This window comes from Rhinichthys klamathensis, unplaced genomic scaffold (assembly GCF_029890125.1).
Source record: "Rhinichthys klamathensis goyatoka isolate OS25496 unplaced genomic scaffold, OSU_Roscu_1.1 h1tg000099l_1, whole genome shotgun sequence".
In the NCBI taxonomy this organism is placed as follows: Eukaryota; Metazoa; Chordata; class Actinopteri; order Cypriniformes; family Leuciscidae; genus Rhinichthys; species Rhinichthys klamathensis.
In genome coordinates, this window is record NW_026606638.1 from 1603434 (window position 1) to 1622106 (window position 18673).

The following is an 18673-nucleotide window of genomic DNA, read 5'->3' on the forward strand; positions in this document are numbered from 1 at the left end:
CTGCCATCTGGGGAAGAAGAGGTGGACATACCCGAAACGCACATCAGGATTGTCCTTGGACGGAACGATCCTGTGCAGAAGACTCTACCTCTAAATCTTTTATCTCATTTTATATTAAATAAATTATTCACTTAAAGTCTTGTTGTCTGTCCTCCTTGCCTGGCCTCTGTCCGACTCCCCAAGGGTGGTACTGGTTCTGAGGGGTGGTGTAGCCCGTCTAGCCGCCCCGACCTGTGACACATATGTGTATTTTTGGTGTATTAGGTTTTTTCTGAGTGTTGTTTATTCTGAGGTACTCAGTATGTTAGCATATATTTCGCTAGCATCATGCTAATGCCTAGTATTATTAGTGTTACACTACTATTGTGCTTATGTGTGTATTCACCTGATATTGTATAGTTATTATTGGAGTGTTTACAATGATTGTGGTGTAGAGAACTATGTTTTGGGGTTGCTGTTACTGAGACCCAGCCATAAGAAGGCTGTTCTTTAATTTAATAAGCAGCTAATGTGTGTTAGTATATTATTTGGTTATTTGATATAAACAGCTACTTGAAGGGAAAATTATACTAATACTATTTATTAGCTTTACTAATAGCATCCTGACAGCACTGTCGTTTACTTGTATGCTGATATTTTCTTTTTCTTTATTGTTTATTATAGAACCACACACACATACTGTACAATTACAAAGACAGACAATCATCTGTTAGCTGTCAATAAATCCCTTGAAGAGAAGAAGAGCATTCAGTTGCATTCTTACCGATGCACCACAGTGGTCACTTATCCCGACTAGCTACAATTACAGTCCTAGCTATCAAATCTTCATTACAAATTGGTACTTCGAGCCGGAGTGAGTGACTGCTGTGCATGAGGATGTTCCCATATCGTAGAGGTGATGCAACGCCACTTCCTGATACCTGCCCGAGACGTCAGACACGTCCGCCAACCTGGCTTGCTGATTATGAAGTCTCCCTGCCTGTTGTGGAGAGACCCCCCCAGGCTGCAGCACCCTCCCCACAGTGTCCCTATCAGATGCAGGAGCCCTACTACAGTAGTGAGAGGATCGACCAGATGTTAACGGACTCCTCCCAGCTCTTTGACCAGTGGAACCAGACTGGTGCTCGCTCTAAGTATCCCGGAGAGTCAGCGTTCTCGGGACCCCATTATCAGAGTACCCCAGATCCACTGTCTCACAGAGTAAACCCAGGGGCTTCACCTGAAATATTAGATGAGCTGAAAAAAATCAGGGAGGATAACCAGAGGCTTCAACTCATCGTGATGGAGATGCAAACACAGCTTAATTCAAGTAGAGGCCCAGATCCATCACACCACACTGCCCTCTCCCCCGTGGAGTACAGCCCGCACGCTCACCCAGCAGTGCTCGCAGTTTCCACTAGCCTACCAAGACCCACACCACAGGTTACCGTCCATAATACATTAGCACCTGTGCAGGTACCCAGCAAAGTAGAAGTGGATGATGAAGACTGGCCCCTCCCCCCCCCCTCCAGTGGCAGATGATGAGGAGAAGCCACAGCTATCCACTACCACACTGCCCACAGAGTTAGTGGCAGAGCTGATGACATGCCATAAGACATGGGAATCACTCAAGAGCAGCTTCCTGGAATGCCGGCATCTGGCCACAGTAAGCTGGTTGCATCTGGTCGGATGGTGAGGTCACACCAGCCGACGGAATCACAAGTCCGTCCACATATCTCACCCCATTTAATTCCTCCTGAGCCAGGCGCAGCTGATGAACAGAGACACGAAGACTGTCACTCCCGCCAAGCAACAGAGTACATATATCGGGGTCCTCAACCCACCATCTCAGACTTTAGTAGAGGGGACCCACGCGAGTTTGCTTGGCTAAAGACCTCCCTGGAAAATCTTCTCCCCAAGGATGTTACGGAGAGGTTTAAATATCAGATTCTAGTTGACCATCTCAAATTTGAAGAAGCACTCCTCATTGCAGACTCATACACCAACTCTACTCAACCCTACACTGACACCATGGCCTCTTTAACAGAGCACTATGGGCAACCTCACCAGCTAGCATTATGGCGCATTGCCGACCTGATGGAGGCACCTAACATCCGTAGTCAGGACATCGCTGCCTTTAAAGGATTTGCCCTCAGAGTGAGAGCCCTGGTTGGCATGCTCGATCAGCTTGGAGAGAAAGGCCATATTGAACTTCAGTGTGGGTCTCATGTCACTAGGCTTATGTCCAAGCTCCCACAAGACATGCGGTCTGGGTTTATGAGATACCGGCATTCCCTCTGCATCCGTGTCCCTACGCTGTTAGACTTTGCCAGCTGGCTGGAGTTTGAGCTGCAGATTCAGGAGTATGGATATGAGTCTCGACCCAGAGAGCACCCAGACGGTAAAAGGGATAGACGGAAGGACTCAAAGTCTGGCCGGACAACCACAGTGCTCCATGGAGCTGAACAATCTTCAAGTGGCCCGACTGTCCCAGTATTCCCATCCACCAGTGCCAATCCACAAGGCAAAGTCGCCCTGCCCTGCCCATACTGTACCGATGCCCTTCATTACCTGAACCAGTGCATTAAATTCAGCCAGCTAACAACTGAGCAGCGGAGAGATTGGGTCAATAGAAACAGGCGGTGTTGGCGCTGTGGTCGCTGTCTCCAGGCCGCACAGTGCAGACTAAAGGCCAGGTGCAAGAATTGTGATGGCAGGCATCTTGAAGCTCTCCACAACCTTAACATTAGGCCAGCTTTAGTGACACCAGCCACAGAGAACACATCCTGCCTAGTCAGTACTGCCAATGAAGTTCTCTACCTGGATAGGCAGTCCGGCTGCAGTCAGGTGCTCTTGAAGGTAACAAAGGTTGTGTTACATAATGGAGAGCGGGCCATGGAGACTTACGCGATACTGGATGACGGGTCAGAGAGGTCTATGCTACTTCCAGCCGCTGCTAAAGAGCTTAAACTTAAAGGGGAGCCAGAGAACCTTGCTTTAAGGACGGTGCGCCAGGATCTTAGAGTTCTACAGGGTATGTCTGTCTCCTTCTCGATTTCTCCTGCCAGACACCCCCAGAAGACTTACAAGATCCAGAGAGCCTTTACTGCTGAGCAGCTGGGGCTGGCCGAGCACTCCCAACCGGTGAAGACGCTCCAACGCAAATATAAACACCTGAGAGGACTCCCCTTGCAAACACTGGAATGTGTTCATCCCATGGTCCTTATTGGGTCAGACTACACGCATCTGATCACCCCAGTGGAGCCGGTTCGTATGGGTCCGCGGGAGGACCAGCTGCTGTAAAGACCAAGTTGGGCTGGACTATTCAGGGCCCAACCAAAATCCTCCGACATCATCTCCAGCCACAGCAGTGTCTGCATATAGCCACACAGTCACCCTCTGCAGAGCTCCTTTATCATGTGGAGAAGCTATGGCAAATGGACATACTGCCTTATAGGAGAGAGAAGATGGTGATCCGCTCAAAGCTAGATCAAGAAGCAGTTCATATGCTGGAAACCAGGACAGTGAGGGTGGAAGTCAACGGAGTACATCGCTACGCCACCCCCTTGCTTCGTGTAAAGAATATGCCCTGTCTCCACACCTCCAAAGATGCTGTACTGGCGAGTCTGCGGAGCACCGAAAGACATCTGATGAAAGACCCAATACGAGCATCAGCCTATGTAGCAGAGATCCTGAAATTGGAACAGGCGAGGTACGTGAAGAAGGTAGCAGAGGAAAAGCTGAGTTTGTCAACAGAGTCCTGGTTTATACCTCACCACATGGTGAGTCATAATGGGAAAAACAGACTTGTATTCAACTGCTCCTTTGCATACAAGGGCTATAACCTAAATGAGCTTCTACTACCAGGGCCCACATTGACCTCCAGTCTGTTAGGTGTCCTGCTGAGATTCAGGGAGCATTCTGTTGCTATAAGCAGCGATATCAAAGGCATGTTCCACCAGGTTAGGTTGCTGCCAGAAGACAGATCTCTGCTTCGTTTCGTGTGGAGGGACCTGAACAAAGAGGCGCCACCCGGCACCTATGAGTGGCAGGTCCTCCCTTTTGGAACAACATGCAGCCCCTGCTGTGCAACGTTTGCACTACAAAAGCATGTGACAGACCACAGCCAGCCAGAGGAGGACGTACGGGTGGCTATTGAGCGTTATTTTTATGTGGATAACCACTTACAGAGCCTCTCCTCCCCTACAGCAGCTAGACAGCTGGTTGATAAATTGAAGATGTTGTTAGCCTTAGGAGGGTTTGAGCTGCGTCAGTGGGCTAGTAACGTCCCAGAAGTTATCAGTCACCTTCCAAAAGGGGCAGGATCCCAGAGCAGCGAGTTATGGCTCACAGAGTCAATGGAGAATCCACAGGAGCTCGCACTTGGACTCCGATGGCTTTGCGCCTCAGACACTTTGGCATACAAGTGCAGCCTCACTGACCGTCCCACACCGACTATGAGGAACATCTATAGTACACTGGCACGGCTTTTTGATCCGCTAGGTTTCCTCGTTCCCTTCGCCACGCGGGCCAAAATCATTGTGCAGCACCTATGGAACAAAGAGAGAGAGTGGGATGACCCGTCACTGCCAGAGGACGCTCTCAAGGCCTGGCTAACTTGGGAGAATGAGCTGCAACACCTTCCAGAGATTGTCTTGCCACGATGTTACTCAAGCCCCCCTCTGGATCACCCAAGTTCTGTCAGGAGCCTTCACATATTCTGTGACACGTCTGAGAAAGCTTACGGCTCAGTTGCGTACCTTCGTACAGAGGGTTCAGGTGGTGAGGTGGAGGTGGCCTTTCTGACTGCACGGTCGAGAGTGGCTCCCAAGCGCCAGCAGTCGATACCGCGATTAGAGTTATGTGCCGCGGTGACTGGAGCTCAGTTAGCAATGCTGTTACAGCGTGAACTCACCCTGGTACTTAGTGAAGTGGTGCTCTGGACAGACTCCACCACAGTTCTCACGTGGCTTCAGTCAGACTCTTGTAGGTTTAAGGTGTTTGTGGGCACTAGAGTCGCTGAGATCCAGGAGCTGACTGAGGCCCACGCATGGAGGTACGTGGATTCTGCAAATAATCCCCCAGATGACATTACGCGTGGGAAGACCCTAATGGAGCTGGCAGGGGAGAGCCGGTGGAAGCACGGCCCAGCATTTTTGTGCTTGTCATCTACCCACTGGCCTACTAAGCCAGAGACTGAGCAGTTGGATGCCACAGAGCTTCGCAAGGCCACATTTTGCGGCTCTATCACCACTGCTCCTTCTTCGCCTTCACTTGATGCCAGCCAATTCAATGGTTTCAGGGACATGATAGAGGCGGTTGTGAGGTCCTGTCACGGGGCGACAGGTAGCCAGTCAATGCCAACTGCACAAGACTACCAGGATGCTGAGAGAGATCTACTAAGAAAAGTCCAGGTAGACTGCTTCGAGGAGGACTTTCAACACCTCTCAGAAGGAAAACCTGTCCCTTTCACCAGCCGTTTGATCACATTAGCCCCTGAATATGATGACCAACTGAAGCTGATCCGGGTTTGAGGCAGATTGCGTCGCAGTGACTTGCTGGACACAGAAGCCATTCACCCCATAGTTCTGGACCCAGCTCACCAGGTGGCTAAACTCATCATTCAAGATGCTGACCGAGACCTCCGTCATCCAGGCTCAGAGCGACTCTTTGCAGAACATCGCAGACGGTACTGGATCCTTCGTGGAAGAGAAGCTGTGAAGCGGCACCAGCACTCCTGCCCTGATTGTCAGAGATGGAGAGCGAAGCCTGCAGTGCCACAGATGGCAGACTTACCTCTCGCCCGCCTGCGGTTGATGAAACCACCCCTTTTACAGGAACGGATTGTTTTGGGCCCTTCATGGTCAGAATCGGACGGCGTAATGAGAAGCGTTGGGGTATCTTATTTAAGTGCCTTACTACCCGAGCTGTCTACATAGACGTCCTGACTAGTTTAGACCAGGATTCCTTTCTGATGGCCCTCCGCAGATTCATCTCACGCAGGGGAAAACCAGCGGAGCTTCTGTCGGATCAGGGCACAAATTTCAGAGGAGGTGAGAGGGAAATCCACGAGTCTTTCAAGGCACTTCACCCCACTCTACAGGCAGAACTGGCCAAACATCAGATCAAGTTCAGATTCAACCCTCCAAGTGCGCCTCACTTTGGTGGTACATGGGAGAGGGAAATAAAATCTATCAAAGCTGCCCTGTATGCCACAATCCAGATGCAGACTGTGACAGAAGAAGTCCTGCGCACGGTCCTGATCGAGATAGAGGGCATCCTAAACTCTAAGCCCTTGGGGTATGTATCCAGTGCATCGCAGACCCTGACCCAGTAACCCCCAATCTGCTTGTGATGGGGCGGCCCGACCCATCGCTGCCCCAGGTGTTGTATCTGGAGTCCGAGCTGTTGAGCCGCCGCCGCTGGAGACATACGCAGGTCCTTGCCGACCAATTCTGGAGGATATTTATTAGGCACTATCTTCCTGCCCTGCAGACGCGTACCAAGTGGCAGAAAGAAGTAGCCCCACTACAACCTGGTGCTGTCACCATGATCGTTGACCCACAGCTCCCGAGGGCACACTGGCCTATTGGCCGCATCACAAAGGTAATCCCAGGTGCAGATGGGAGGATAAGGGCAGCGGAGATCCAGGTTAACAACAGAAACTACACCCGGCCAGTTGCCCTTCTTGTCCCACTTCCTGCCATACCTGAGACGGTACCTGAGACCACCGGTCCTTCTATGGGACAGCAAATTTGACAGTGCAAATTTGGGGGCGGCTGTGAAGAAGGACCCGTTATTAATGTTCGGGGAAACGAGGATTAGCCAATCAGCGCCTTTGTTTTGGGGTCACGGGGAGGACACATGTTTGCGCTGACTGATAAGTTTAGTTTTGAGTCAGTAGTGAGAGTTGCCGGGAATCACATTGTAGATATTTCTGAAGTAAATAGTTGTCATCTGTGTTACTATCTGTGCAGGTGTGCGTTCAGAAACATGTGAGTACCCTGGTAAAATGTTTACATATGTGTATTTTTGGTGTATTAGGTTTTTTATGAGTGTTTATTCTGAGGTACTCAGTATGTTAGCATATATTTCGCTAGCATCATGCTAATGCCTAGTATTATTAGTTACACTACTATTGTGCTTATGTGTGTATTTACCTGATATTGTATAGTTATTATTGGAGTGTTTACAATGATTGTGGTGTAGAGAACTATGTTTTTGGGTTGCTGTTACTGAGACCCAGCCATAAGAAGGCTGTTCTTTAATTTAATAAGCAGCTAATGTGTGTTAGTATATTATTTGGTTATTTGATATAAACAGCTAAAGCTACTTGAAGGGAAAATTATACTAATACTATTTATTAGCTTTACTAATAGCATCCTGACAGCACTGTTGTTTACTTGTATGCTGATATTTTCTTTTTCTTTATTGTTTATTATAGAACCACACACATATACTGTACAATTACGAAGACAGACAATCATCTGTTAGCTGTCAATAAATCCCTTGAAGAGAAGAAGAGCATTCAGTTGCATTCTTACCGATGCACCACAGTGGTCACTTATCCCGACTAGCTACAATTACAGTCCTAGCTATCAAATCTTCATTACAGAAGGACTTGTATTTGTAATTTCCAAGACAAATTGATGCTGTATTGGCTGCAAAAGGAGGCCCTACACCATACTAATAAATGATTGTGGTCTAAAACCAGGTGTTTCAGTTTCATTGTCCAACCCCTGTATGTATTAACTTAAAACTTGAAAACTGTATATTTTACAGCCAAAACTGAGATGGATAACAACACATCCCAGCCCCCAAAAAATGATTAAACAATACTACCAGTACAGTTCAAAAGTTTGGGGTCTTTTATTAAAGATTTTAAGACTTTTATTCAGCAAGGATGGATTAAAATCAATCAAAGGTTACAGTAAAGACATTTATTCTGTTAAAAAATATATAAGAAATAATAGTAAAAAGTATGATGATGATAATACATATTTATTGATATTTATTCAGCGCCAAATCAGCATATAAGAATGATTTCTGAAGGATCATGTGACAATGAAAAATATTATTTAAAACATATACTGTATATTGAAGTAGAAAACAATGTTTTAATTTGTAATAATATTTTTATATTACATTATATTTTTGTTTTTACTGTATGTTTGATCAAACAAACATCGATGTTGTGGGGACACAATTTTGGAAAAGGAAATTATATATATTTTTATATAAAAACGTTATATTCAATGTTTTCCGTGGAGTAATCATAAAACAGAAAAAACAATATGTGTGTGTGTGTGTGTGTGTGTCATATTGTATTTAATATCATGCTGAATTAATATGTTTATTCAACAGAAGGAGATGATTTCCTACCAACACAAACCAAGAAAAGGCAACCCAGTAGAAAAAAAGGTACCTCTACAAAATGTTATTTCTTTTCTCTGTCAGAGATTAACACTGTACCTGATTATAATTTAATCTAGAAAATTATTTTTCACTGCATCTATCACTGCAACTTTTAGGTATACTAGTGCAATAAACTTTTTATAATTAAAGGTGATTGTGCAGTGCAGTGTATTACTGCATTCAATAAAGTAATAGTAATTGTGTGCTTAATAGTAATTTACTGCTGCGGACAGCATAAATCACATCCAATTATAAAAGGGAAAACCACATAGGGCCTCACCCCCAAGCATAATTTAAACATGTAAACGTAAGCTTGAGAGAGAGGGGAAATATCTTACAGTTTCTAACATTTTCATTATTATATGGATTCTTAGCCTACTAAAATTGATCTCCAGACCGAGTGATGAAGGGTTATTGGAAAACCAACTTAAGCTTATATTGAGGCTTAGTTATTGATCTGAAATCTGTCTGATCTTTTCTGCTCTGCTCTGCTCTGTACAGACATCTCAAACCAGCATTGATTGCCTACCCTATTATCCAAAACAATTCCCTTTCTGATAAATGCATCATTGCAAAATCCTTACCTAATGTCATGTAGGAAGACTTTAATTAGCCTGTGCAGCAGATTGGTTTCTAGCAATATCAAGTTAAATGTGCAAGCATGACACATATTATGATAATGCTGAGATTAACTTGTTTGCTGCAACTAAATACAATGCAAAACAGAAAATGCATTAAGAATTTTGTATAAAAGAATATAAAATAATGTTTTATATAGTTACACTTTATTTCAATGTGTCATTACAGTGTAATTAGCCTACTACAACATGTAGCCTACTTTAGGGTTAGGAATAGGATTAGTTGCATACAATGGATGTTATGCATAATTTATTACTATAGTAAATGTAACATGTGTAACAAAGGCACTGTAAAATAAAGTGTTACCTAAACTAATTTCAATTTTGAAAACCTTGAAATCATTTATGTGTTTTTTTTATTAGATTGGCTCCAGAGACACTTTCATCACCTGTGGACGAGGACCAGAAAGAAGTTCTGAAGCTCCAGTAAACATATTGATGAAATTAAAGACTAGTCCATGAAGAACATGTCTTTTTACCATAGTAGACAAATGTTCAAGAAGTTTAGTCTACTTGTACCTAGAGCAGGCCTATGTGTAGGCTACATCATAAAAAAATGTTTGTTGTTTTTTAACACTTTATCTGAAGAAGATCGTTAGGCATAATATAGCCTACTTGTAAACTGTTACGGAATTTGTTCATATCTACAAATAAAAGCCCATGGCGTGTTAGTTAGCCTACTGTCAGTTGGTGACGTGTTATGATCGTATGTGTTCATACGTTCGCGTTCAGTCACGCGCCCTCGTCTCACTCTGAGCTGCCTCTCTGGATGCTCACAAAGATTTCAGCGGATAACGGGACAGGTGATTCGTTTTCTACTGGATGATGCCCCCCCTGGGTTGGATGTTCCTTTTTTTATTTTCTCGGAATCCCGTTGTCTTCGTGAAATTACTTTTAAGACCCATGGAAGTTTGATCAAAGGTGATAAAAATGGAACTGATGAGAAAATGTGCCTGCGTTTTGGTTTTATTCAGCATCTCCGCGTGGGCGTCAAAGATTATAGGCGGTGAGTTGCACATTTAAGAAAGAAAATGTTACATTCGAGTCGACTAACCTACTTTAAAATATTGAAATATAGGCTATGTAGTAATATTTGGAGGAAAACCTTGCTAAATTGAACAAGTCAGATTGTATATAATTAGCCTACTTTACAGCATGTGCCCTTTTGACAGGGGTTCTTTATAATATGAGAAAGGTTCATTGACTTTGTTGTTGTTTTCGCTTACTTAACTATCAGACTCGTTCGTTTTCCTGTTGAAGTAATTTGAATTAGATGCTTGAATACAGGGAGTGAGTGACTTCTTAAGATGCTTTAACAGTGGCTGTTTTCTCTCTTCACCACTTGTAAACCCGATGTGTTGTCCATCCTCCCTGCGGTGCAGACATTTACGAGCCCAGAGGTATGTTCTGCCCCAGACAATATGCTTTCTCTAAATTAAGTAATAGCCCATCTCATTTATATATTTATATGGTATCCATAGAGCGAAAAGTAGCCTTATCATAAAAGAAACATTACGTTTAATTTGTCTTTTTTTAATATTTACATTTTACACTCTCACGGAAAGGCACTTTTTTCAATTGAATAATGATCTGCTACATGATGTTAATGTTAGTGAAAGGGATTTATTTATTCGTGTTGGGAGACCCTGGATTTGCTGATTGCCTGAAAAACCATTGCTTTTTAGAAAAATAATCAAACATGTAACTAAAAATTTGTGTTCTCGAGAAAAAAAGATTGCCATTTTGCCATTTAGCTGACCTTTTGTACTGACAATGCACTTGAGTTCAGTCTCACTCAGAGTTCAGTGCAGTCATTGCTGTTGTAACTTTAAGACTGCTAAAGCATTGCACTATGGGTCATCCCCTGTGACTTCATGTACAGTAAATCCATCCATAGTAGCCTATAGTAAAAATACATCTCTTAAGGTTTATATTAGCATTGAAAGTATTGCATGTACTTTTTGAGATATGGGGTGCGTCTCAATCCCAGGTTCCTAGGTCGTGGATCAGTATATCGTGCACACGAATTAAGGATAGTAAGGACCCTGACTTACTACACATTGGGACACTTTGACAGTATTTATGGCTACATGACAATGTCCTCATACAACATCACTATTGGTAAATTTGGTATTTATAAACAATAAGCCATAACTGATATATTTCCAACATAATTTTTTAATGTTATTTAAAGTACATAATGATAAAATACTTTGCTTGTTACATGTCATCATTTCAGCCATAAATAAATTATCAATTTTAGCTAGATTATGTTCATTACCTGCCTAGTGATGCTGGATGCTTTATGTTTATGCTGGAATATAATTAAATAATGGTTTTAAAAAACATCTATCACATGCATTGTGTGTGGTAAGTTGGCTCACATGATTTATGTTTCACGCTTCAGAACTTCCATTAGGGGAACATAGTGAGCTCCCTGGTTTTCACAGTGCACTTTGGGTATTTTCTTTAGGGAGCGAACGTTTTAGTGCACTAGTAGGATTTTTCAATTGAGACAGCCCTTAAAATGGCCGACTCCCTAATCAGTGCCCTGACTACTGAACTAGGGAGCTGATTGAGACACACCCCACATCACAACACATTTGTTTTTGTTTCATTTTCTAAATACAAAATTATTCATCTTAAAGTGATAGTTCACCCACAAATGAAAATTCTGTCATCATTTACTCACCATTAAGTTCCAAACCTGTATGAATTTCTTATGCTGAACACAAAAGAAGATAGTTGGAAGAATGCTGGTAACTAAACAATTGATGGGCGCACTTTCATAGTATTTTTCCCCCCCATACTATGGAAGTCAATGGGACCCATCAACTGTTTGGCCTATATTCTTCAAAATATCTTCTTTTGTGTTCAGCAGAAGAAAGAAATTCATACAGGTTTGGAACAACTTGAGGGCGAGTAAATGATGACAGAATTTTCATTTTTGGGTGAATTATCCCTTTAAGTGTTTTAAATAAAAGTACATGGGATGAATCAATATCAATATATTTACACTCCATTGTCTTTTCTAACATCTATAATGTGTCTCTTAAGGTCAACAGATATGCAAGCGTGGTACTGAGAAGCCCTGCTATAAAATCGCCTACTTTCAGGACAGCCGACGTAAACTCAACTTTGAAGATGCGAGTCGAGCCTGCAGGAGTGATGGTGGAGACCTTCTCAGTATTGAGTCTAAGACTGAGCAGATACTGATAGAAAATTTCATCCATGAACTAAAAGCATCAGACGGTGACTTTTGGATTGGGCTTCGTAGGGATCAAGACTATGAGGAGAAAAACGGAGACTGCCCATCTCAATACTACTGGATGGATGGAAGCCAAGCAACCTTCAGGTGTGACGAGAGCTGCATTTGATGGACGCATTCCCTATGTAGGTCCTTTTGCTCATTGTTTTGTGTGTGTGACAGGAACTGGCACTTTGATGAGCCTTCTTGTGGGTATGAGGTGTGTGTAGTGATGTATCATCAGCCCTCTGCTCCTCCGGGTCAGGGTGGTCCTTACATGTTCCAGTGGAATGACGACAATTGTGAAACCAAAAACAACTTTATCTGCAAGTACACTAAAGGTTGGGAAGGCATATTTTATTCAAATGATTTCTCACTCAATTAATTTTACTAATGATATTGCTCGTACAGTTCTTAGTTTGGTGATTTGAACAAACCTAAGCATTAAACTTGCTTATTACACGGCTCTGTGGAATACTTGATTCTGATTGGTCAATTGTGCCATCCAGCGGTATGTTATGTATGGTATAATGTACATTCAGCCGGTTGTTATCGGAAAATAAACCCTGACAGGGTGATCAGGACGTCTTGCATCATCCTGAAGGGGTTTATTCTACTATAAAATTCAGCTGGATGTACATTATCCTGCTTATTACACGGCTACTTGCTGTAAATAATTAGACACTGATCGAAATATTGAGTCATATACTTTATTAGCTCTTTAAACGCAAAGCTTCCACGGAGAAGGCAGTTGCTAGCAAGCGGCAAGTTCAAAGTTATAAATTATATGAACATTTAAGGTATACGGTACAGTCATACCACTTATTACACAGTATTTTGCCACATAAATAATTATGGGGATAAGAGATATTCATTTGAGATTAAACTGTTTTAAAATCGACACCTGTTTGTTATTTTATACAGTGTACAAATCAATCGTCACAAATTGGCAGCAGCTGCATTTGTATGAAACAAGAGAGCGAGTCCGCATTACCGGATGACACAATTAATACACAAAATATTGATTTGAGTTTTTAATATTTTATTAGCTATTATTATTTTATTTTATTTATTATTACAGTACTTTATCCCTTAAATGTCTGTCTAGTTTGAACTTTCCACTTGCTAGCAACTGCTCTCTCTGCGGAAGCTTTGCGTTTAAAGAGCTAATAAAATATTTCAACTCAGATCAATAGCCTATTTCTTATCTAATTATTTACTTATGTGGCAAGTAGCCATGTAATAAGCGGGATAATGTGCATCAAGCCGGATGTTATCGCAGAATAAACCCCTTCAGGGTGAATTAAGACCTGATCACCTTGTTGGGGTTTATTCTGCGATAACAACCGGCTGGATGTACATTATCCCTTACATGTAACTCATCCTGCACTGAAAACGGTGCAGCTTTATAAAGAGAACCGTGTTTTTATTTTTTAAAGCAAACAGGCTTATGATTTCCATCTAGTAAACAATAAAAAAGCAAAAAAAATCCCATTCGCTTACATTGAAGAAGAGTCCACATATCTGGAGAACACAAAATCCTGACTTCGGGATCATTTACCATTCACATTTAAAATTTTTGATTAGAGCTTCCTAGAGCAACAAGAACTGGGGTGCGTTTCCCAAAAGCATCGTTAGCCAACTATGGTCGCAAGTTTTGCTCTGTTGGTAATGACGGAACTTACGACCAGTTGGCTTTGGGAAACGCACCGCTGTTTAGTATGTGATATAACATGGTCATCATGTGATGTTTCAGATAAACCTCTAGCCCCAATCCCTGCAGAAAATGAAACATTTAAAGGTAAGCTTAAGATATAATGTTTTTTTATTAATGTGTATATTAATATAGTGGCTCTGCATAATTAGTACAAATTATTTTGTATTTTATAAAATAAAGACAGCTGATGTAGTGGTTCTCAACCAGTAGGGGACTTCAGGAAACTTCAGGAGGGCCTCAATAAGTCTTAAAATTATTTAAATTTAGTTATATTAACATACCCTTGTGAAAAAGAAGTGATCAAATGTCAAAAATCTTTGAGTATATTTTAAAACAAAACTAATTTTAGATTTACATTACATCCAATTCGCACTTAAAGGCATAGTTCACCCAAAAATTTTAATTCTGTCATAATTTTACTCACCCTTAAGTTGTCTTTTTAAGAATATGGGTAACCAAACAGTTGTTGGGCAACATTGACTTCCATACTCTTCAAAATATCTTCCTTTGTGTTCAGCAGAACAAACAAAAAAACTCATAGAGGTTTGGAACAACTTGAGGAGGGAGTAAATGATGACAAAATGTTCATTTTGGGGTGAACTACGGTTTTTTAAAGTATGCTAAAGTGTACTTCTTTTTCACAAGGGTAATCCTAATTACAATGCTAAACAAAATACTTCAACTAAACATGTACATCATTAAACTGATATTTTTGATTTTATTAATTTTTATTACAACAAAAGTATCAAACGTACATATCAGCTTACAAAGCAGGACTTTCAAATATTGTCTTGGACAAAGGGGGGCCTTGGAGTCAAAATGTTTGAGAACTACTGGCCTAATGTTGGATGGATTCATTTTAATCCACCATTTGTGAAATATGGGAAAGTCTGCATTTATTGGTTTATTTGTATGTGCTTGTTTCTTTTTTTAATACTTTTTTCTGTTTAATGTGCTGTTTTATTGATGTCTTACACCAGATAATACACGAAAACCTAATTCTCGTATATTACAGATGCTTTTCCGACACCCAGAATACCCAGATACCCCTCTGTCACAGAGAAGGATGATGGCATGAGGGTGGTTGTATCTGAACCTCCAGGTGAATCTTTTTCTCTCAGACATGGTTGAAGACTCTCATTGGTCAATTGGTCTCAATTGGTCCTTTTTAGAAGGCTTGTATAAAACTATGTCTTTCTGTACTTTTTAATTTGTGAAAGTTTAGGTTGTATGGACTTTTTCAATTGATAGATTAAAAAAAGAGAGAATGTTATATCTTTGTTCATTTCGAAGATGAATGAATGCCATACAGGTTTGAGTTGTTATATGAGTTATAGATTGGAGATAAATATGTCTGCACTATTTCTAGGTCACTAATCAATAAGTAAATTTGTGTCATTGATCCCGTGACTCTTTGTACAGATGATCAGACATTGTTGCTTCAACTGAAGCACAAGATATGCTTTTTGGATCATTTTAAATCATGCTGCATATTATGATCATCAGGTTTTAAACACATTGACATACCATACTAAACTTAATTTTAAGTTTTCATTTAAATGGGTATGCTGATAATATAATTTATAATAAAATCTTTTGAGTAAGAATTGTAGGCATATTTTCAGTCTTGGTCTCAGACGTTTGGACCCCGCTAAACTATGTTGAATCAACGCTGGAAAACTGAATACCTGGAGTGTGTTTTTTAAAAATGTAAAATATAAAAAAAGTATACACCACTGTTCAAAACTTTGGGGTCAGTAAGATTTTTTTCTTTTTAAATGGATACTTTTATTCAGTGAGAATGCATTAAATTGTTCAAAAGTAACAGTAAAGGCTTTTTTAATTCTAATAACGATTTCTATTTTTAATAAATTATGGTCTTTTGAACTTTCTATTTATTCTTAAGGATAATGTGACACTGAAGACTGGAGTAATGCTGTTACATAAGAACATTAATCCAAACTTTTGAATGGTGTTTAAAGGCTGTATACTTTTCATATTAACCAATATCCTGCATGTCTTTCAGACAATGCTCTCAATATCGCTTACATTGTGCTGCCAACCATACCACTTCTACTGCTGCTGATTGTGGCGACTGGAGTTTTCTGCTTCAAGCTGTTCACAAAGAGGTGCGTTGTTTCACTGATCTCTTCACTAAAGAAAGCCTGCCATTTTAATTTTGATAGCAAAAAAACATAATCTATGCATGCAGGAAGAAAGAACAGACTGAGACCCCTCCAAAGGATCCAGGATACTGGGCCGCTGGAGAAAGATGCAACAGCCCGAGCCCTGACGTCTACAAGGTCATCCGAAGGCAGCATGAATCAGACCTGGCCGGCACACGGCCTGACATCAAAAACACTTCCTTCCTGGGTTCTTCTCCAGACACTCCACCCGGAGATTATGACAACCTGGCAGGCCGGGACACTGAAAGTGGTTTTGTGACACTGGCCAGCACTGAGAGCGGCTTTGTGACCAACGATTTGTATGACACGCTGCAAGGCCGTGGAAGCGGGAGATACTACAGAGACCAAGGATGGATGGATGAGTTATATGGCTACTGATATAAAAGATGGCATTTAACACGGTATTCTCTTGTTAAGAATGATAATAGCTTACCTGTCGATGCCTTGCCCAAGTATTTCCTTGGTGCCAGGTATCCAATATTATCTATAATTCAAGTATCCACTTTATTTTTAACGTAAGAATGAGTGTGGTCATTTGTAACTTGAATGCGTAAGGCTTCAAGTGTCATTCGATTCCAGTTATTGTACCTGTACAAAATTTAGTAGGTTTTCTGTTATCAGCCAGCAATGAGTGTATCAAAGTATACAGCTATATAGTACATTGTTTGTTAACGTCATGTAGCCTATCCAATTAAAGGTAGGGTAGGCAATTTTGAACAGGCTAGCAATAAAGCTAGCTTTGAAAGCATGAGATCCCACCCTCCTTCAAAACACATGAACGCACACAGCAGTGTCTGAAAAGCGGCGCGAGAACAGAGACGGTGTCAAATTACCTCATGTATTAAAGCACATAATGTTACAATAATAATGAACATAAACAACTTGTGCTCTAGTTGTACCACCTGACTGCTTCAGATTCATTTCGCCGTTGATAGTGTTGACATAGAAACGCATAAATCCGAGTCTGAGGTTGTGAACAGCTCCAGGTAGAACTTAGCGGGTTTCCATTTTATAATTGCGGTTACGACATGGCGTGAACGCAGCATAAGCTTGTTGTTTTGGTTCTGGAGGAACTGTTAAACGTGGCTTCTGTTTCTTTGTGGCGTTCGGAACGAATGCAATGATTGGACAAACATTTTTTTGGTCCTGTGACTCCCACAGAATATATATGTAGGCCTACATGTTTTAATATTTAGATCACTTCTATTATTGATTGCTATCAGGATGTGAAAAGAGTTTCAAGCAGTATAACAAAAAGTGTTTATAAAACAAATTGCCTACCCTACCTTTAACTTGTGGTCGTAATGATAACAATATAAGCATAATATTACTTTATAAGGAAAATGTTTGATAGTTATCGTAATCATAAACACACTGGTTTGTTGCTCACCGTTTACTGCACTTTGTTATTCTTCTAGTTATTTATTTATTGCGGCAAATGAACCGGAAGTCTCGCACATTTAAAGAAAATAGCTTTCTTCAGCGTTGCTAAAAAAGTGGATAGGTTACCAAATCAGGTTTGCGCAAGAGCTCAAAAGGAGCCTGAAAATGTGTGGAATGTGTGAATGTTTTAGATTTCCGAAATGTATTAAATGAATGAGAAAAACTAATTCCTAGAATTCCACAGATTTACCATCAATTTACTCTCTACCAGAGTTTGAATGCAACAACATCTTAAGTTTACGGGTAATGATTATCAGACATTCGCTAGTTTACCTTTTTTATTTAAGCCTATACAATCCTAGTTTTCATAGGCTCCTATGACCATTGTGAAAAGAACAGTAATACAGTACTTACCCGTTTTTAATGCATCTTTAAAGCCAAACTCTGAAGGATGAACACAAACTGACTGGTTTGCATGACCATGTTATGCTGCTTTTACTGGATGTGCTGTATCTGGCTCAGTAATTAATTACACTGTGACTATCTCTTGCAGACTGTCTTTTTCTGTGAAATAATGAATCAAACAGCCTTCAAGTTTCTTATGCAAATATTGGAATGTGTATGCCGTGATGTTAATGAAGCCTTAATAAACAAAAACAAATGAATGAAATTGAAACTAAATATATTTACTTTCATATTTGGGAAAATATATTACCAATCAGTTACATGCATGTACAGGGCTGCCAGCTCTCACGCCACACATCCATTTTCTCACACAGCAAAGAGGAGACTGAAACCGACAGACAAGGCAGAGAAGGTTACTTTTGATATGAAACAAGAGTCTCAGCTTTCAAATTCTGTAAATTTTAGTACGAAATTCAAAAAATACAGTTTTTGCGCTCTTGTGACGATCGCTGTAGTGCCTCAGTTCAAGCGGCACTGATCATCTCTTCCTCTTTACTACTAGTAAATAAACACGAATGAACATTATAAGGTATGTTGAAAGATACAGTTCAACTTACCGAAATGTATTATGTCTCATGTAATCGATCAATCAGTGTTTAAACCGTGGAAAGTGGTCAATAAAACTGTACTCAAACTCGTCCCA

General features: G+C 41.1%; 2 protein-coding genes across 3 annotated transcripts in view; both read left to right on the forward strand.

The window, feature by feature from the left end:
* hoatz (HOATZ cilia and flagella associated protein) overlaps positions 1-9542 on the forward strand; it is a 30375-nt gene extending 20833 nt beyond the window's left edge. Inside the window, exons 5-6 of the mRNA XM_056252923.1 lie at positions 8344-8397; positions 9394-9542. Coding sequence (XP_056108898.1) covers positions 8344-8397; positions 9394-9462 — 123 coding nt within the window. The 3' untranslated portion in view covers positions 9463-9542. The remainder of the gene's footprint in view (positions 1-8343; positions 8398-9393) is intronic.
* A 221-nt stretch (positions 9543-9763) lies between these two features.
* layna (layilin a) lies at positions 9764-16795 on the forward strand. Of its 2 annotated transcripts, XM_056252924.1 has the most exons (8): positions 9764-10038; positions 10415-10432; positions 12090-12387; positions 12463-12620; positions 14036-14080; positions 15012-15098; positions 16023-16125; positions 16209-16795. In XM_056252924.1, exons 1-8 carry the CDS (start codon positions 9963-9965, stop codon positions 16558-16560), a joined length of 1137 nt encoding a protein of 378 aa, XP_056108899.1. In that variant the 5' UTR covers positions 9764-9962; the 3' UTR covers positions 16561-16795. The 2 variants fall into 2 exon arrangements, with proteins under 2 accessions (XP_056108899.1, XP_056108900.1); XM_056252925.1 differs by lacking the exon at positions 10415-10432.
* The last annotated feature ends 1878 nt before the right edge of the window (positions 16796-18673 follow it).